Source organism: Rutidosis leptorrhynchoides, chromosome 1, assembly GCF_046630445.1.
Source record: "Rutidosis leptorrhynchoides isolate AG116_Rl617_1_P2 chromosome 1, CSIRO_AGI_Rlap_v1, whole genome shotgun sequence".
In the NCBI taxonomy this organism is placed as follows: Eukaryota; Viridiplantae; Streptophyta; class Magnoliopsida; order Asterales; family Asteraceae; genus Rutidosis; species Rutidosis leptorrhynchoides.
This window is the reverse complement of record NC_092333.1, coordinates 416,745,922-416,767,217: the sequence shown is the minus strand read 5'-3', so window position 1 is coordinate 416,767,217 and position 21,296 is coordinate 416,745,922. Positions and strand designations below refer to the sequence as shown.

Sequence of the window (21,296 nt, the reverse complement as noted above, 5' to 3'; positions counted from 1 at the left end):
AAAATGATTAATCGGAGATTAATCGGCGAGTAATCGGGTTTTCTACAACACTGTGGGTGGGTACATAGGTTTGCTAAGTATTCAATTTTCAATATGCACCTCACGTTTTCATCACGTGGTACACTTAACGGGTCTGTACTAATGAAAAGTTAACTATGGGACCAATTGTATACGATATTACTGTAAAAACTTGGGACCAACAATAATCAATTTAAACTTTATATCTATCTTGATTTTTATTAGAAACTTTGTGGACCAATCAAAGATATTTTTCCTTATGATTAATTACGAGAGACTATTTAAATTACAAAAATTTCTTCAAATGTTTTCCTTCTACAAATACTCGGTAGTTATTAAATTAACTTTGTTCATATATCGTCCCTCTTAACAATCTGAATCTGCACCAGAAATAAAGCCGAGAAATCGTGACGCTAAAATCTCTCTCAAATGGTAAACAAAACATTCAGATCTGTTTCTATTGTATTTCAATTGCTTTTCATTCTGTGTTACTTATTTTTAACTCTACCTGCATTACTGAATTTCAATCATATGTGAACTTAGTGATCAACAAGTTATTACGCCAATTGAAACGATTAACATGTTCCGTGATCTGTTACTTGTTTATTGCTGCTTGATTTTGCTGATCCGGTTAGCAGTTTAGTTCTAGGGTTGTTAAGATGTATAGAATCAGATCTGTACAGTTTTGATTTGATGCTTATGATGACCTAGGGTTTTTAGGACTGTTAAGTGATGTAAGATCTGGTTACTGGCTGATATTGAAGCAAATTTGAGATCTAGCTTTATTGTCATGATAAAAATTACGTTTGATTGGTGCGAAATGTGGAAATTTAAGTGATACGCACGATGCTATAACAATGTACTAACTGCATTTGGTTGGAATTATGATATAGAGGTTGTAATGAGCGTAGGGTTAAGTAATAATAATGTTGTATGTGAATCAAAATAAGTCTTTATGGTGATGAAGTTTAGATGTAATTATGTATGGTGGTTATTGTGTGTAGGAGTCTTGTCCTTCTGTGAAGAACATATTACTTTTGGATTCTGAAGGATGTCGTGTAGCTGTGAAGTACTATTCGAATGATTGGCCGACTAATAGTTCTAAGGAAGCATTTGAGAAGTCTGTGTTTACCAAGACTCAGAAGACAAATGCACGGACAGAAGGTATGCTGTATGGAGCTATAGCTTATGACTTATGTTATATATTGATCTTTGCATTGATGTCCTTAAGGATTAACTAAGATTATAGCTGTCATATAAATGGAAAATCTGAATTTCAGTTTTCTTTTATGAGTGAATAACTTAGCATAGATAATCATAATTAGTTATATATTTTGCCTTTTCTGTTTTCCTTTGACACTTGATACATACTGTAATATCAGAAGAGAAATGAAGTATAGAAGCATGTAGTGAAGTAGAAAGTCAAGTTGTTTATTCACAACTAAAAATTACAAAAAAAAAAAAAAAAAAAAAAAAATCTAATAATTATAAAAATTACACTAGTAAATTTTTCACACGTGGGGTGGGTACCCCCTACGGGTACTAGTCTACTACTAACTTCTGCCACTGGTCATGTTTGATTGATCAGAGAATTTTGTCTTATTTTTTGTATCTTTTATCTGTGTGAGGTAGTGTGTTTAGGACATTAATCTGAGATAAAACATAGCCCAGATTGACCCTCAGGAGATAAAACATAGCCCAGATTGACGTATTCATAAGTATATGGATCAAAATTGCCACCTGTAGCAGCATCTAATGTTTTGGCTTGGACGAATGTGCAGCGGAGATTGCAATGTTCGAGAACAACATTGTCATCTACAAGTTCGCTCAAGATCTTCACTTTTTTGTAACTGGAGGTGATGAGGAAAACGAGCTCATTATATCCACTGTTCTTCAGGGTTTCTTTGATGCAGTTGGTCTTCTGCTTAGGTTGTTTGCGTATGCAATTACTTTATCCATTTGTTTTAATTTAAAACATTAATTAATAATTATCTCTACTGATTGTGCGTTACAGGGGAAATGTGGATAAGAAAGAGGCACTTGAGAATTTGGATCTTATCTTATTGTGTGTTGATGAAATTGTTGATGGCGGGTAAGCTACATTTTAACAATATATATTACGAATTGTATCTGTTTTTGTCTTTTAACGTATGTCCTTGGAGAAATATTAACTGTGATGTGACGCTTGTTTGCAGAATCATACTGGAAACGGATGCAAATGTCATTGCTGGTAAGGTTGCCAGCCACAGTGTAGATTCTGGAGCTCCTCTCTCCGAGCAGGTACTTATAGCTATAGTTTTCTCACATACAAAAATTAAAAATAATAATAATAATAATAATAATAATAATAATAATAATAATAATGAACATAATTCCCTACCAATGATCAAACAACAATACGAATAAAAAGAACGCGTGAAATAAATCAAAGTTACCAACTTGGGTAATTCTGCTGTTTCCTTATACACCAAAAAAACTAACTCTGAAATATTAAGTTCCTAACAACCATGTATTTATAGTCTAAGGGTCTAACAAAACATTGAAACCAATAAAAAGAATCACAGTGAAATAAGGATAAGGAAACAAATAAGAAAATGTAAATTCAACTAAAAAATAAAAATAGTCTATTTTGGTCCTTCAACTCGTTTCTGATCAGCCACGTGATTATCGTTGAAATTTGCCACCAAAATCAACTTCAGCAAAATATACTGACAAAGCATTTGTAACGTTTTCGCTTTAGTTGTTAACGATCCCCTTTAACTCTGCATCATCCTCCCCTTCTTCAAAAAGACTCGACCTTTGGTTTGCATCATTATCAGTATCACTATCACGTTTGTAAGGTGATAAGTCGGAATCATTAAACGTAGCCAACACATTATAATGACCATGAAGCTTAATTTTATAAACATCGTCGTTGCAAAATAGACAGAAAGGATATGTAACGTTTTTGCTTGAGTTGGCAACGATTCCCTCTAACCCTGCATCAGAACCAGTTTGCTAATATAAATTATGATTATATGTCTTATCATATATAGTGCTATAATATATTATGAAATTTTGTATTTGCAGACAATAAGTCAAGCTTTGGCAACTGCACGTGAACATCTTACAAGATCTCTTCTCAAGTAATAAACTTCAATCTACATCAGAAATTTCCTTTTTTTTTTTATCACCAAAAGAATCCTGTGAAAGTTTTCCAAGATTCTGATGATTTTTTTTATTTTTATTTTTATTTTTCAGTGTGTGATGATACATTTTGGAGTTGAACACGCACAGTTTTTTGATTTAAGGTTGGATCTTCTGCAGCGATGGGGGACAATTTGGACCATTAGATGCTAGTGGATTATTCATATTTAGACATGATATGGTATCTTTATTCCTTCTTCTTGTGTTTTTTATAGGGCTTGGTCATCTACTTTAAATGGTTTTTATGAAAGTTGGTTTTTGTTTTAATTAGATAATTACCATTACCATTTACTGAATAACTACTTTTCATGAGTTTTATCTTCTTTTCACCAGCGAGAAAACACATGAACACAAACCATGAGGCTGCAACATCATGTTGAACACTTTATTTTTTTTTTTTACTTTTTATTGTGGATTTTTGTACATGATTTCGAGTGACTGCAGTTTTCGAGATTATATCAAAAACAACATAAAAACTTAAGGTTTTTAAAGGTTGTCTTATTTATTTTCTTATAAAAAAGCCCAAATTAAGAACCCGGCTTTTGTTAATTCCATAATTTACAACATTTTTCTTTGTTTTTTTATCAAAAAAAATCCTTTTAAATAAAGAATTGAACCAAATATGGAAATGGGCTCCAATCCTTCTAGTCGAGGACCTTTAGAAGCGATCAGATCGAGGAGTCTCATTATATAGTTACACCCTTTAAACCAACTGTCCTGAATGCTTTTTGTTAAAATGGATTTGACTAATTCAGATTTGGTTCGGATGTTTAGTGGTACCCGAATTGTTAAGTGATTTGTGGTTCGTTTTGGTTATAGAAATGCAAACATGGTGTTTACTTGAAAACTAATAAATTTAGAAATCATACGGTTTATATTTTAATTTTAATAATTTGTAATAAGGAAACTAGTTAGTAATATATACGGAGTATAAAGTATTTGTAATAAGGAAACTAGTTAGTAAAATGTATACAGTAAGCAAAGTGATAAGTAAAATATAATAACTAATTATAAATCCAACATTAAAATTGATATATCTATTATCTTCATACATTCATATGTTGTAGTATACAGACCAACAAATGAAGATGATAGATATATATATAAAAAAAAAAAAAAAAAAACAAATTTTGAGCGACGATATCGACAATCAAATGCTCTCGTTTGTCATCCACACACGCGTTATGGGGAAACTCAATTCACGACGATGTTGGCAGTACCATCGAAGGTTGGGAAAAATCCCCAAAGACCTTCTCAAATCGCATTGATGTTGGCAGTACCATTAAAGGTTGAAAACTCCCTTCTTTGAGTTAAAATCGAACCTGAATTGGTAGTACCCAAATTGAATATCACCCCATGCCACTCAAGCCGAGCTTTGATGGTGATAAATCTATCAATTCTAATGTTGAATAAATCAATACCATCACATAAATCAAGCATTTGTCCCTTACTTTTTATTCAATCAAACCAAAACCAATATCATTCAATTTCATAACTTTATCCTTGATACTCCACTGTAAAGACTTGTTCACGAGTCATGGATTAAATCAAAATCAAACAATTATTCTTTGATCGCTATGGTATGTTTTTTATTCAACTTTTGTTAATTCCATAATCAGATACCAACTATTTGATAATCAAGTAATTTGTCGTGGTTTTTTGAAAGTTTATTTTTCTATTGAATTTTTGGTATATTATCTTTTCATATGTATTAAAAACTTTAACATATATGAGGGTCAATTTTTTAGGTTTCGAACATGTACTTCTAATTTCTAAATATTAATAAGATGGCTATGGCGTACAGTAACCCGCAAAAGTTCATTAGTATGGCTTCATTGTGATTCATTTGTTAATGAGCAAGGAAAGAAGAAAAGTAAGTGTCGATATTGTGACAAGGAATACTATTCAAACACGAAGATTCATGGAACGAGTAAATTGCCTTCTGAAAACTTGTAAAAACTTTACATGAAAAAATCATGATGGGCAAATACCGCTTATATCAATTAAATAAGGAGATGTTAATGCTTGTAAGATTGTTGCTTGAAAATTTTGACCGGCCCTCATCGTTTCATACATGTTAATTGTGGATGAGCTTCCGTTAAAGTTCGTTGAAGGAAAGAGTTTTAAACATTTTATAAAATTTCTACTATTCATTGGAAAAAATTAGCTTTTATGTTATTTTTTTTAGCAATTTGCGAAGCGGGCCCAAATCGCTAGCCGAAAAAAAAAAAACACACACTGCAAGAATCGAACCTGAACCCATCTGAAAACAATAAAGGCAAGCAAGCCACCCAACCACTTATGTGTTTGTATTATTATATTAGATTTAATGATATTTATATATTAAAAAACGTCGCTATCCAAAAAGCTGCGATATGTAAAGATGAAGGGTTGTAATTGAAGAAATTGCATTTAAGTTTCAAATGAATAGTTTCTTTTTTTTTGTCTTGTTGTGTTTTCCAAATGAATATATATATAATATTAATTAATTTTTTGAGATTTTATAGGTACTATTTGATATAGTTCAATTAATTTTCATATTACATGATGTCATATGGAACATGTTATTTTGTCAACTGGCACATATAAAATTTGTAATGATCTTCTATTACGGGGTATTTGAAAAGAAAATGTCAAGAATCCTAAATGGACATAAATTAAATCAATAATTTGGTAAAATTATGAAATTAACAAAAGTTAGAATAGAAAACATACGATAGTGACAGACTGATAGACTTTGGTTTTATTTGAAATAAACGAAGAATGGTTTGGTTTTTGTTAAAACGGTGACTTGTGAATAACGATAGTAATGATGTCATATTTTATAGTGGCTTTGATTTGATTGGAAGTAGGTAAGGAATACTTACTTGATTAAGGAATACTTGCTTGATTTAAATTCGATAGAATAGAATGATGGATTCCAATTTTACTAATCAACTTTCCGATTTTAAATAGGATTTTGCTAACGACGGTGGTTTTCATTAACACGCATTGAATAATTGTAAATAGCAGTTATCAGTCACTTTTAAAAGATCGGTTATCAAGATGTACAACAATTTAAAGTACGTTAACAATAGCTCTCAGAGTTCTCGTTAGCAAAATTCTTTACTACTAAGTACCAAATGGTTCCCATATACTCCATATTTAAAAAAAAAAAAAAAAAATTAAAATATAAACCGTATGGTCTCTAAATTAATCGGTTTTTCGGGTGAAAATTATGTTTTTATTTCTAAATCAAAACTGATCCACAAACCACTTAATAGATCGTGTACTGCCAAAAATTCCTACCAAATCCGAGTTAGCGAACCCGTTTTAACTAAAAGCATTTGGCTCGGTCGGTTTTATGTATAATACGTCCCATTTAATGAATTCCCCTATTGATTCCTTCACGAGCCGCCTCAGCTTTTTCTATGGATGCCTTCTCAGCTTCTACTATACATGCATATTTAACAAAGGCCCCTTTGATCTTTGAGTGGCTCTGTCCATAATAATGACTTTTGCTGCATGGTAAGAGATTAAGGACCATCGTGTTGCACAAACGAATACAAGTAGTACATATAACAATTAACTACAGTCATTCTATCCGTCCGATCAATCTAGGGTTAGTAACGTATTCTGAAGAGTTATAGTCCATCTGACTCGTTCTTAATTCTCTATAGTGCATTCATGTAATGTATTACTTGATTAATATGATACATATTTTATATTTTTACCATATAATAACTAGAGGTGCGCGATCCGAAATCCGATCCGAAACCGGACTCAAGAAAAACCAGATCTAAAAAAATCCGATCCGGACTTCGATCAAGAATGGAACCAGATAAAATCCGGATTTTATCCGGATATGTTTCGAACCAGATATATCCGGATATGTTTCGAACCAGATATAACCGGATTTTTTGGACATTTGATGTAAAATAGAGCTGTTGGGGATTTTTTTATTTTTTGGACATTTGACGTAAAACTCAGTTATGGGCCATAACTGAGTTTTTTTTACACACAAAACATCCATTTTCCAAAATGCAAAAATTACAATAAAAGAAAATTAGAATTATTGAAGAAACACAACTGATGTCATTCTTTCGATTTAAACTAGGAGATTAAGAAAACAGATTGAACATTCACATCACTATCAAAAACTAAATTACTTGATGCAAAAATTAATTAAGACCCACAAAACAGAAGACAAAACAATAAAAGTCAACTAACAAAAAATTAGCACACACGCATGTTTCTAGTTCGAACTAACACAACCAAGACCATGAAAAGTGGTAGTAAAATACTACCACCTCTCCCAGGGCACAGGGCAGCAGCAACAGCTAAAAACCAAGTAAACTACTTTTTATATCATTATTATTTCAACTTGAAATAATTAAATGCCACTTTCAAACTCATTACAAGACCCTGAAAAACCCGAGTCAGATACCCACTGATTAGTAGCTGTTTTGCCATAGCTGTTGTGACTGCTGCTGCTGCGGCGGCTTTGGTTGGCTTTGGGACCCACCAACGAGGGACCCGTCCCTAGGGTTTTGATGCAGTTGATGCTCCTGCGAGATCCCTGTCTGAGATTGATAGTAATTTTGATAGTTAAGAGCTGCACCACCGTAGTTTTGGGAAGGTGGTTGCGCCTGTTGCTGATGACCTTGCCTGAACCCACTTGGCTGCTGCTGCTGGTTTTGACCCTGGAAACTATAGTATGTGCTTGCTGGTACAGCTGGCATCGTTCGGGAACCAGCTCCGTGAACCCACATTGCTGAGTTGTCATTCTGGAAATGGAGGAACACAAGTCAAATTTATAAACATAAGCATATTTATGCTTAACATGTGACACACTGCCAAAAAATCGGCGTTCAAAAAAAAAACATGTCACACCAAGAAATACTCCGTATGATATTACTTATAGCAACATACCCACCATTATCTAACTTCTCATTTCGAGTACCAAACTTTTTTAATTTTAATTTAATTTAATATTTAATATAATATAAGGTGGTGTTTATTTTCAGTCTACAAATCGTATTATGTCTTATGTCTTACTATATTATGTCTTATGTCTTATGTCTTACTACTTTTGGTTTTTCACTTTTGGTTTTTCTGAAGACATAAGATAAAATTATGTCGTATTCTGTCTGCAAACTCGCGCGGACTTGGAATGTACTTCTTAGTGTTGCAGACAAGATTAAGTTATTTTGCATGCATAAAAACAAACAATCTTCACTATTCAAATTATTCAGCACACGGACATTTAGGCTATATCTTCTCTCAGAACTTCAAAAGAAAAAATCTTAAAAAACAAACAGCACCTAAGTTTTGTTCGACTCTAGTAAAATTCTTTTTGCCGGTATACATTATATGCAGCATTTATTAATGTTAACACTAAAAAAAATTATTTTCACCTTTCTCAGGATCATGACTAAAAACCCCTCTTTTAGTATCTCCAAAAATTTTTGATGCCTTAAATTGATTATAATAAAGTTGAGTACATAAAATGATAAATTTGAATACCTTTGTGTGCTATTTACCCTAAAAATGATTTTTGACAAGTTTTTATCCACTAGACATTTTGAGTGGATAACAAAAAAATTTATTTTTACCAATAAATGTGACATAAGTGACATTTCCAAATAGATACAAGTTAAGATCATGTATCTAAAAAATGAATAACAGGAATATACCTGCTGTTGCTGTTGAAGAGATAGCAATTGAGCAGTCTCCTTGTAATGAGCATTCAACGCATCATCATAACTAAGAGTCGATCCAGTCGGTTGTTGATTATTAGCTTGATAATTCCCAGGAATTGGTGTCGAATTGCCAAACGAACCGTAACCAGAAGGAACAGATGCAGATTGAGGTAAACTGCTGACTGAAACGCTGTTTTTGTATTGAGGAAGAACGGCTGCTAATTGTTGATGATACGTACTGTTCCCGGCTGCAAACGCTTGTTGAAAACCAGATGGCATGTATGTATAACTCTGAGGTAAAAACGGATATCCTATCATATTTGCATAAGGTCCTAAAGGAAGAGTAGGTTGGGAATATGGGTGAAGTAGATGTTGCTGAACGGTGGGTCCCGAAGGAATAGCGTTTCCGGGTGAAGTTTGTTGCGTTGGTTGAGATGATGAGAAAACGCCAGTCTTCAATGCCTAAAAAATGTATAAAAAATATATGTAGTTTATAATCTAAAAAAACATATAAATTGAAAAATTAAAATATACAATACCTCTGACATAGAAACAGTTGAACCACTGATTGAAGATCCGTATTTGGTAGTCAGTGATTGGCTTACTGGAAAAGGCGAGTATGAAAGATCGAATTCTCTGACTGGATGACCATTTGCAGCTAACAACGAGCTCGGTAACGAGTTTGTATACGCAGCCTGCTGCTGAAACCGTAAAAAAAAGGTATCAAGTGAGCACAAAAAAAAGTCTTACAGTTATCACAATGTATAGATACATATTATGTGTGTTTTTGTGTATTGATCTATTATCTCTCATCTATTATTACCATAACACTCGAAAAGGGTGTTGCATTTGGCATCTGTGCAGGTGTCTGCGATTGTGGAAAAGACTGGTTCAATAACTGATTACCATCGAAAGTATAACCAGGTCCAGCTGTGGATGATGAATAACTATATTGATTCATATCGGCATTTTCTTGCTTCAACACGTCCGTTTGTGAAACGGAAGGTAAATCGTAATTTACAGAACTTTGAACTGTCCGGTGGACTTGACTGCTCTCTGAAGTTATTACAGACTCATCACCATAGTATTCACTATCTCTGCAAATCATATTCAGATACAAACCAATAAATCAAAAATAAAAAAAAAATAAAAAAAAACACACTAAAAATGACAATATCGGCAAAGGGAAAGTTCTACCCAAGGTTGTAATAGTCGTGAGTCGAGCACGAGTCAGTCGGGACGAGCCGGTCAAGTTGGGGACAAGACGGGAACGAGTCAGATGTTGACCAACGTTGACTTTTAGTAATAAATAAATAAATTATACATATATTACACATAAATATTTTCAAATATATACAGGACACAAAATCTAATAGTAAAAAATATTATAACTTTGACCAACTTTGACATTGACCGACTCGGACCTGACTCGGCCCGACTTTGACCAGACTCAGCCCAAATTTGACCGAATTTGACCGGACTTTTTAGGCGCTTTTGGGCGAAACGGAACAGGTCGAGTTAGTCCCCAAACCGACACGTCAGCCGACTCGGCCGACTTTTACAACAGTGGTTGTACCTGGTATCAGAAGGCCTAACAGGTGAAGAATCTGACTCAGCAGGAACGTCTTCCATTTTGCTTCTCGATTGTCTAGACGCAAACGATCCCGAAAAAGCGGGATTCAAGGTATTAGCACCGAAGCTCCCGAAACTCAAGTGCGAGCAATCGGCAGTATGGACTTGCAGGTGATCTGGAATAACGACGGAAGGAACGTCTTCTTCTTCAGGTTCGTTCAACTGTCTCTCTTCCTGTAAGTTTAGTTGCTGCAAATTTGCACTTATTGATGATGCTGATGCATCTCCTTCTTCAGCTATACAATGAAAACATCGACGTATTAGAATTTCCCAAATAAGTCAAGAAAGATAAATCTTATAAAAAGGGTCAAACTTTATTGGCATTCTCAAAAAGGCTCAAACTTTATGGGCATTTTCAAAAAAGGCTCAATCTTTATTAGCATTCTCATAAATTGCATCACCGATCAAATTAAATTGAATAACTTTTTGAAAGATTGATGTTCTTAATCAAAACCTTTAGAAGTTGACTACTCAAAATAAAGAAATCTGATGCAACTTGCAAAACAGTTATAAAGTGTGATGAAAAGACTTCTGATCAATCGTGCATCTTACTGACAACTTTTGTATTCTTTAAAAAACTCAGTAAAAAGACAGGTTTTGTTAACTGCAAAGATACCTTCATTGTGCTCATAAGCATGATTTTCCTCAGGATGAAAAGAATGCATGCCCTTATACGACTCGCCATCATAAATAGGTGCGCTTGCAGATGTATCCTCTTGCATTTTCCTACTCGAATCGTTATCATAATTTGCAGTTTGATCTTCATAAACATTTTCATCCTCTACCTTAGCTTCATCTAACTGAGAACCAGTGTACAGATTATTGTCTCTCTCATACGATTGACCTAAATTCTCAGATTCTACATGAGGCTCCGATATAGACTGCACATTAACAATTTGAGGCTGTTCCATTACGGGCCAGTCGTCCTCGGGTGACACGTCATGTTGTTGATGCACCTCGTAATGTGTTGACGGAGGATGAGAAGATATCGGGATGGTATAAGATTTGTTTTGTGGTAGGCCCATTTTCACAATGTCAGCCATTGACTTTTGACCAGGGACACCTGACCAAGCTGATTGGTATCCAGAAGACGGCTGCTGCTGTGATATAGTTGGAGTACTATCGGCTACACTATAAGTCGAAGCCTTATTTTCATAGCCAATAGAATCGCTGCAGTAGCAAGACATTATGAAAAATTAGTCAAAATATCTACCTATGTATCCATATATATCTATATATCTACTATATACAATATACCATACATACTCTATTATTTAATAAAATAGGATATTGGCCCGTCACTTGTTGATTTCCACACTGGCCTCTATGAAACTGTTCTGATGTCATTTATGATTTATTGTAATTGTAATTGTAATTTGGTATTAAATCAAATACTTTCATATGGACCATTTTAATTATCCACCGATGATAGTAATACTATAATATTAATAATAAAATAATGTGCCATCTAGAATCATATGCATCTTTAATTTACATCTTAAAAAAGATTGGAAACTTTTTATATATTATTCTAGTTTATGATATATAATATACAAAAATAAAATTTTAACACAGAAAATAGGGTTGAAGTATTTATTGCCATACATGTTGGGGCAATCAGGTAGCAATACATGAAATATAAATTTTGTACCATCATTACCTGTAAGATGGAGGGGCCCGGTTTGTATTAGTTGGTGCAGCTCCATAAGCAGGTGCAGATGAACTTGCATAGGAGCTTGTGTAGGAACTTGTCCCATTTTCCCTCTTAGATTTTCCATATAAACCACCAGAATCTAATATAGTATGAATTATATAAGAATCAAATAAGTAAAAAAGAACGTCGAGCTGGTACTTGTCAAAATCCTTATAACTACACCTCATCGAATTAACTAAAAATTCTTCAATTAAGTTACTTTTAGACTAACCCAATTTGTTACCATCAATTTACATATTTACCTATTAAATCAGTAAAGAATTTGAACAATTTATAAATCATGTGACTTTAAACATGCTGACATGCATAGAATGAAGTTAATGAGCAATTAGGTCAACATTTAAGTATAATATACAGTATGCGGGTAAGAGATGGAGTCATAATATACAATATGTTATATAATCTACTTTATACGTATAATATAGTCGATGTTCACTTAAACAATATAATTATCAAATTTTCTAAAATTTAACATTTTATACCAGAAGAGCTAAACTGTGATGAACCGCCACGTCCAGCATGACGATCGGTGCTACTTCTGGCCCCACGACTTGAAGTGCTACCACCACGAGGCCTAGATTCTGTAGTATCCTTGAACTGCAAATAAGCATAATATAAAAATGATTTAACTACTCAAACCTCAATTTACTAACATATATAGAACCTTTAAGTAACGGGAGATTTTTTCAATAATAACTGATCAAATATGTGATAAATGACTAATACAAAAACGTTCGGTCAGACAAAAAAAGGAACCACAGTACCACACACCTCTTTTTTCTTTTCTCGCTTGCTCTTCACCTCGTGGAAAGGATCTATAAAAAAATCAACTTTATGTTAGAACTAGTGTCGAACATCACCAACATCATCATATCTAAATAAAATTATCAAATTTAATTCTGAAATGTAAAAAAAAAAAAAAAAAAAAAAAAAAAAAAAAAAAGAAGTATAGATAAATGAGCACTATTCTGCAATATTAATATACTCCCAGTGAATCCTACAAGACAGTAAGATGCAATTTGGACTTGCTAAATGGTACTAGTTATTGTTTTCCATTAACTTGAAAAGGAAACAATATGATTCACGTGAATCGCTAACATGCAATTAAAACAAAATAATTCACTAATATGGGATTGAACCAAGAAAATTGTACGTTAGCACATAATGCTCATGGTTTTGGCACCAATTTAAAAAAAACAAAAAAAAAAACTTGTATATGTTACACGTGACGTGTAATTGAAACAAGATCGATGTATGGTGATCATTGATATCCATTAACTCGAAAGAATACTAAATGAGTTTTAAAAAAGAATTCACGTTAATCATGTTAATCATATACGTTTAATCACATCAAGAGCTTGTTACACTTAAGCAAATAATGATCAATGTTTTCCAGTAACTTGAAAGGAAACAAACAGATTCAATAATAGCTTCATATGAATCACTAATGAATAATCATAACAAGATCATATACTGAGTATCAAAAAAGAGACAGTTATATTATTATAAAGAATCAGAATCAGAATGTAGTTACTTTATTTGTACAGAGAAGCATAACATCGTGCATTATCTTAACAAGATATAACCATGCCCAATCGTAATCACATCCTACTAACTACATGCATCATAAGAAATAAAGATAACAGAACACATACAGTAAAACCTAAAACCATACCCCATACCACATACTTAATACAAAAACAAAATAAAATTTCTTATTATTAGAAAAAGCCTCATTCTTTAGTTTGGCATACACCCTAACAAACTACAGTTTCTTCGTATTAGTTTTTTAACATTAAGCAAAGCCTCGATCTTTAAATTAATCTAAACCTTATCAAACTACAGCTATTAAACTAGTTTCTTCAATATTCAAAACTATAATGAAACCACTTATGCAATTTACAACACTTTTCGAATACTCATTATCAACATACAATACAACTTAACATCAAACAGTTTCTTTAAAGTCTCAATCTTTGATTTTTAATAGTAACCTAAAACCAGACCTGACAATTAATCATTAATTGCACCCAATAACAACAAACATGCCCTAAAACTATACCTTTAGACCTAACTTCACACATTCATTCATATATTGATAACACATATACAATTTCTTCGAATTTAACCACAATCTTCAACTTGTAATACTGAAAGAACCCTAATTCCCATAAAAGCAATCACCTTTGTATAGCAATCACACCACCAAAATAAACCCTAAATTCAAAAATCAAACAAATTAAATCTTATTTTTATAAACCTTGAGATAACAGACGATTAACAGCTTCATTAGGGTCCATATTACAATCTTTAAGAGCGGAATAGATCTCAACATCTGATACACCGTTTACAATCTCTTTTAGACTCTGTACCATCTTCCGTGACGCCGCCGGAATACCTTGAACGCCGCCGCCACCGCCGCCTCTGCTAGCCATGGTTTTTGTTTATGAATTCAGATCTAAAATTGAGTGAGCAGCAGTGGAAACCACCGGCGAATTAGAATTTGTATGATTTAGGAAGGAAAAAAAAAAAAAAAGGTTAATTTGATAACACGCAGTAAAACACACACACAGTTAAGGGAAGAGAATGGGGGAATGGAGAGTGACGATGGGAACAGAACAAAGAGAGATATAATAAGCTTTCGAAACCCTTCCCGTGTTATAAAAGTTAAATTGGATGTTAATTTTATTATTATTATAGATATTGTATAGTAAATTTTTTGAGTATAAATATGTGTGTTATGAGTTTATAAAACACACACTAAATATATTCTCTCATATTCTCTCTATATACTTATTAGTAGTCTACAGTCAAGAACTAGGCCACTAAAGGTAGTTATAAGCCTACTGAATTATAACACGTTATCAGCACGAAGTGCTCCGTATAATTAAGGTTTATCTAAGCAAGCACACGTCACTAATCAAGGTAAGAAATTATCTAACTTTTATTAACTTCACTAACATTTATATTTATGTTATTTAAGTTATATATGGTCGGTTATACCGCCTGAATTATATTTCTGTAATCTAACTTTTATTAACTTCACTAACATTTATATTTATGTTATTTAAGTTATATATGGTCGGTTATACCGCCTGAATTATATTTTCTGTAATCTGACTCTTATTAACTTCACTAACATTTATATTTATGTTATTTAAGTTATATATGGTCGGTTATACCGCCTGAATTATATTTCTGTAATCTAACTTTCATTAACTTCACTAACATTTATATTTATGTTATTTAAGTTATATATGGTCGGTTATACCACCTGAATTATATTTTCTGTAATCTGACTCTTATTAACTTCACTAACATTTATATTTATGTTAATAAGACCTCATGATTGTACGCAACACGTCATTTGACAACACAGTACTTTATGTACGCAACACGTCATTTGACAACACGGTACCATGGGTCGAGATTAATTCCGATCAATACGAATACGATGGGGTCTTTATATGTTATCTAACATTTATGATTACTTATGCAATTAATCATTATTTATTTCATGCATACTAATGTTTATTCTTAAAAGTAAATCTTAAAAGTTAAAATAAGAAAAAATAGTTTGTATTTTTATTAAAAGTAAATCTTAAAAGTTAAAATAAGAAAAAGTAGTTTGTATTTTTATTAAAAGTAAATCTTAAAAGTTAAAATAAGAAAAAGTAGTTTGTATTTTTATTAAAAGTAAATCTTAAAAGTTAAAATAAGAAAAAGTAGTTTGTATTTTTATTAAAAGTAAATCTTAAAAGTTAAAATAAGAAAAAGTAGTTTGTATTTTTATTAAAAGTAAATCTTAAAAGTTAAAATAAGAAAAAAAATCTTGTCCTTTATATTACTCATACGCGTTTTGATATAGTGACTTTATTCGTTAACGTCAACTAACGACGTTACAACGGTCATATATACATAACGGTTGTTAACGTCAACTGACGACGTTACAACAACTATATTTTTCAAATATAAAATAAACATCTCCGTTTTCACATTTTCACAAATCAATCTTCATTTTTCAGATTACTACTCTCAAAAAGTTTTTGTAAAAATGATTCACACAAGGATGATTTTTCCTATTGTATTGGTCATATTAACTATCATCATTGTTGCTAATATACCACCGGGTGAACCTATATTCTATCCTGCCCTTGTGGTTTTATTATTTGTAATCATACCATTATTCTGTTGTTTGCTGCTTATGAATTTAAAATGATTCTAATTTCATTTTATTATTTGTCTATGAATAGAAGTTGATTATGATTATGATTTATGTTATTCATCTTTATGATAATAGAAAATGTCGAATTTGAAAAGGCTTAAATTTGCTCATTTAGAACAAGTGGGAACAACTACTTAACATGGGTTATGAATGTAGAAAAACATCTCGAATCAAACTGTATTTTAGAAACCCTGAATGAAAATAACAATTATTCCGAACAAGAGAAAGCAATAGTAAGTATTTTTCTTAGCAAACATATTGACGAGTCCTTAGAATCTACATATTATATGATCGAAAATCCAAGTGTATTATGAAAAATACTCAAAGATAGATACGATATTAATTATCAAAAAATAAAATAAAAAAATTATAAAATTAAAAAATAAAATAAAAAATAAAAAATAATAACAGTGATCCATGAAAGAATAAAATTAAAGATATTAGTAGACGCTCTTATAAGAATTCCGGAGATTCTTATTAATGATCTGGTAACGTGGATCATCAGTCTAGTATTTCTTGAATACATGAACATCTTGTTTAGCTCTACAAATAAGTCCCAAAAGAAAAGAAAACGAGAGTGAATCTGTTGACAAATCTTGATTAAATTAACCCTGAGCTACCTTGAGACTTGAATGGTTTGAATTTTCTAAGATGCCTAGTTTTTTATGTATCACTCATAAATAAATGGTTTTAGACCATAACGCATATGTTTTATTAAGTGTTATCTTTTATGTACTTCAGATTATAACTTGTTTGCAGGTAATATAATTTGATTATCTTGCTGAAATATAACTCATTATTTGCATATCTTATTTGAAGTTTTAGTATGAATCCTGCAGAAATACAACATCAATTAAATGGTAAAGACCTATGTATTGCAGATAGTAGTAACATACACACTATGATCAAATCAAAGAAATATTTCATTGATTTAAATCAAATGAAGGAATTATAAATACTATATCAGCTCTTGCAAACTTGATATAAGAAACGAAAAAGGCAAAATTTCATATTACCAAATGGTACGAATTTTTTGGTAAACAATGTCTTGTTTTCTCCCAAATCAAAGAGAAATTTATTAAGTTTCTCTGATATATATCATAATGGATATGATTATCAGTCAATGATAATCGAAAATGAGAAATATCTATGTAGCACCGAAAAGCGCATAGGATTAAAAGCGCATATGATAAAAAGCGCATATGATGAAAAGCGCAGCGCATATGATTAAAAGCGCATATGATAAAAAGCGCATATGATGAAAAGCGCATCGCATATAATTAAAAGCGCATATAATGAAAAGTGCATATGACGAAAAGCGCAGCACATATGATTAAAAGCGCATATGGTGAAAATGATATATGATGAAAAGCACATATGGTGATTAATGAAAATCACATATGGTGATTAATGAAAAGCACATATAGTGATTAATGAAAAGTACATATAGTGATTAACGAAAAACACATATGGTGATTAATGAAAATCACATATGGCGATTAATGAAAAGCACATTGAGAAATAATCACCAATGTTTCTTGAAAGAATTCAAGGGTATATATATGGACCAATTCATCCATCATGTGGACCATTTTTCTAATAGACGCATCTAACGCATGGTCTCATGTTTGTGTGTTATCAAGCCATAATATGGCATTTGCAAAGTTTCTTGCACAAATTATTAAATTAAGAACACATTATTCTGATTACACCATTAAAAGGATGAGACTTGATAATGCTGGTGAGTTAACATCTCAAGCTTTTAATGATTATTATATGTCTACAAGGATTGTTGTTGAACATCCAGTTGCTCATGTGCATACACAAAATTGGTTTAACTGAATCAATAGATAAACGCTTACAGCTAATAACTAGACAATTAGAAATGAGTACAAAACTCTCAATATTTATATGGGGACATGTAAATTTACATGATGTGACATTAATTCGCATTAAATCAAGTGCAAGTTATAAATATTCTCCATTACCAACTTAATTTTGGTGGAGACCAAATATTTTCCATCTTAGAACATTTAGTTGTGCAGTGTATTTTTAATTGAACAACCACAACAAATGGTTCCTCAAAGAAGGATTGAAATATATGTTAGATATGAAACATCTTCAATCATAAGATATATTGAACCCATGATGGGTGATGTTTTTACAGCAAGTTTTGTCGATTGTCACTTTAATGAAACATTGTTCCCTATATTAGGGGGAGAAATGAAATATAAATAAAATGATGTTTCATGGTGTGAACATCAATTAAGGAATATTGATCATCGCACAAAAGAATGCGAAAAGAAAGTTCAAATATAATGGATATGCAAGAACTTGCAAATTAATTACTTTATGCATTTAAAGATACAAAAAATAAGTGACTAAATCATATATACCAGCAGTAAATGCTTCAGCTAGAATTGAAATTACAAAAGCTGGCAATAATGTCACTCATGAGTCTTTGCTACGGCAAAAACGTGGGAGACCAATTGGTTCCAAAGATAAAAATCCTCGAAAAAGAAAATCAGCTGATAATGAGGTAAAAGAAAGTGTTCAACAAGAACCACAAATCAATACTCCTTCTGCAGAGGATATTGATAAATGTAAATACATAAATTGCAATAAATTATGCAATATTATGAAACTGAAATGAAATGAAAAATCTTGATGAGATATTTTCATATAATGTTACAATGACATCATGAATAAAGATGATGATCTGGAACCAAAATCTGTCATTGAATATCAAAATAGACATGATTGAGCTCAACAGAAAGGAGCAATACGAGCTGAATTAGAATCACTCAATAAAAGAAAAGTTTTCGGATCAATCGTTATCACTTTTAAAGATGTGAAACGTATGGGATATAAATGAATTTTTATCCGAAAAAGAAATGTGCAAATGAAGATACAAGGCAAAACTAGACTTGTAACTCAAGGTTTCCCACAAAGACCAGAAATGAATTATGAGGAAAACTTATCCTTATGTAATGGATACAATTACTTATTAGATACTTAATCAACCTGGTAGTTACTTAAATGCATCTCATGGATGTTGTTACTACTTATCTATATGGATCACTTGATAGTGATATATATGAATATACCTGAAGGGTTTAAGGTATCAGAAACATCTAACGCAAAACCTAAAGAAATGTATTCCATTGAATCACAAAGATTTTTATATGGGTTGATACAATAGTATAACGGATTAAGTGATTACTTGATAAGAAAAGTGTATACATATAAACTTATTTGCACATGTGTTTTAATTATGAAAACAATGACCAGATATATATCGTAGTTATTTATGTCAATGGTCTTAATATCATAGGTACAAAAAAAAGAGATCCATGAAGCCATTCAACTTCTAAAGAAAGAATTTGAAATGAAAGATCTCAGAAAAACCAAGTATTGCCTTGGTTTACAAATTGAACATATGCCTAATGGTTTACTTGTACATCAAACAACATATACTGAAAAGATTTTAAAACGTTTTAATATGGCCAAGGCAAAACCATTAAGTACTCCTATGGTTGTTAGATCACTTAATGTTGACACTGATCCATTTCTTCCCTGTGAAGATCATGAAGATATCCTAGGATCAGAAGTACCATATCTTAGTGCAATTGGAGCTCTTATGTATCTTACAAATTGTACAAGATCTGACATTTCTTTTGCAGTTAATTTGTTGGCAAGGTTCAGCTCAGCTCCTACCAAAAGACACTGGAATGAGATCAAACACATATTTCGATACCTTCGAGGAACTACTGATTTAGGATTATTTTATTCCAACGAGTCGAAACAAGATTTGGTTGGTTATGCAGATGCAGGTTATTTATCTGATCCACATAAAGCTAAATCTCAAAATGGATATGTATTCCTAAATGGAGGTACCGCAATATCATGGCGTTCTAAAAAACAAACACTTGTTGCAACATCATCAAATCATGCCGAAGTGATTGCATTACATGAAGCTACTCGGGAATGTTTTTGGTTGAGATCAATGACACAACTCATTACTGATTCTTGTGGACTAGAACGCGATAAAAGTCCAACAACTATCTATGAAGATAATGTAGCTTGCATAACACAGATGAAAGAAGGGTATATCAAAAGTGACCGAACAAAACACATACCTCCTAGATTCTTCTCATACACTCAAAATCTCATTAAGGACAACCAGATTGAAATGAGATATGTTCAGTCAAGTAAAAACTCTGCTGACCTTTTCACCAAAGCACTTCCAACTGCTATTTTCCGAACACACATTCATAATATTGGCATGAGGCATGTTCAGAAGATGTAACAATTCAGGCGTTGCCTACTTGAGGGGGAGTCAACTCTATGCTGCACTCTTTTTCCCTTAGCTAAAGTTTTATCCCAATGGGTTTTCTTTAGCAAGGTTTTTAACGAGGCAGTACTAGTTATTCTCTAATAAAATTGTCATCCAAGGGGGAGTGTTATAAAAGTTAAATTGGATGTTAATTTTATTATTATTATAGATATTGTATAGTAGATTTTTTGAGTATAAATATGTGTGTTATGAGTTTATAAAACACACACTAAATATATTCTCTCATATTCTCTCATATTCTCTCTATATACTTATTAGTAGTCTACAGTCAAGAACTAGGCCACTAAAGGTAGTTATAAGCCTACTGAATTATAACACCCCACTCTTTTTATTTTTATTTTTGTATTTAGTAAAATATGGTAAGTTTTATTTTTTATTTTTTAAATAAACTTTATCTATCTATCTATATCTATCTCTCTTCTATTCTTTCTATCTATCTATATCTATAGTTTCTATTAAAATTCTAAAATATTAATTATTAAC

At 31.9% G+C, this 21,296-nt stretch overlaps 2 protein-coding genes across 3 annotated transcripts; one reads left to right on the top strand and one right to left on the bottom strand.

Moving 5' to 3' along the window:
- Positions 1-313: 313 nt before the first annotated feature.
- On the top strand, positions 314-3,497 carry LOC139872005 (coatomer subunit zeta-1-like). Its single transcript, XM_071859790.1, has 7 exons — positions 314-450; positions 1,023-1,182; positions 1,800-1,947; positions 2,033-2,110; positions 2,214-2,298; positions 3,088-3,143; positions 3,259-3,497. Exons 1-7 carry the CDS (start codon positions 448-450, stop codon positions 3,263-3,265), a joined length of 537 nt encoding a protein of 178 aa, XP_071715891.1. The 5' UTR covers positions 314-447; the 3' UTR covers positions 3,266-3,497.
- A 3,783-nt stretch (positions 3,498-7,280) lies between these two features.
- Positions 7,281-14,835, bottom strand: LOC139871996 (uncharacterized). 2 transcript variants are annotated; one of them, XM_071859770.1, is made up of 10 exons: positions 14,492-14,835; positions 13,003-13,046; positions 12,714-12,828; positions 12,178-12,310; positions 11,134-11,687; positions 10,462-10,753; positions 9,709-9,982; positions 9,425-9,586; positions 8,880-9,347; positions 7,281-7,970 (listed from the first exon to the last, which is right to left on the bottom strand). In XM_071859770.1, the coding sequence occupies exons 1-10, from the start codon at positions 14,664-14,666 to the stop codon at positions 7,638-7,640; spliced, it is 2,550 nt and encodes an 849-aa protein (XP_071715871.1). In that variant the 5' UTR covers positions 14,667-14,835; the 3' UTR covers positions 7,281-7,637. The 2 variants fall into 2 exon arrangements, with proteins under 2 accessions (XP_071715871.1, XP_071715880.1); XM_071859779.1 differs by having other exon boundaries at positions 9,425-9,583.
- Between the last annotated feature and the right edge of the window lie 6,461 nt (positions 14,836-21,296).

Coding starts and splice junctions, on each gene's coding strand:
- LOC139872005 (XM_071859790.1), top strand. Junction 1,183..1,799: donor GACAAATGCACGGACAGAAG/GTATGCTGTATG, acceptor ACGAATGTGCAG/CGGAGATTGCAATGTTCGAG. Junction 1,948..2,032: donor GCAGTTGGTCTTCTGCTTAG/GTTGTTTGCGTA, acceptor TGTGCGTTACAG/GGGAAATGTGGATAAGAAAG.
- LOC139871996 (XM_071859770.1), bottom strand. CDS start 14,666: ATGGCTAGCAGAGGCGGCGGTGGCGGCGGCGTTCAAGGTATTCCGGCG. Junction 12,829..13,002: donor AGCGAGAAAAGAAAAAAGAG/GTGTGTGGTACT, acceptor GCTTATTTGCAG/TTCAAGGATACTACAGAATC. Junction 10,754..11,133: donor TGCTTATGAGCACAATGAAG/GTATCTTTGCAG, acceptor TTCATTGTATAG/CTGAAGAAGGAGATGCATCA.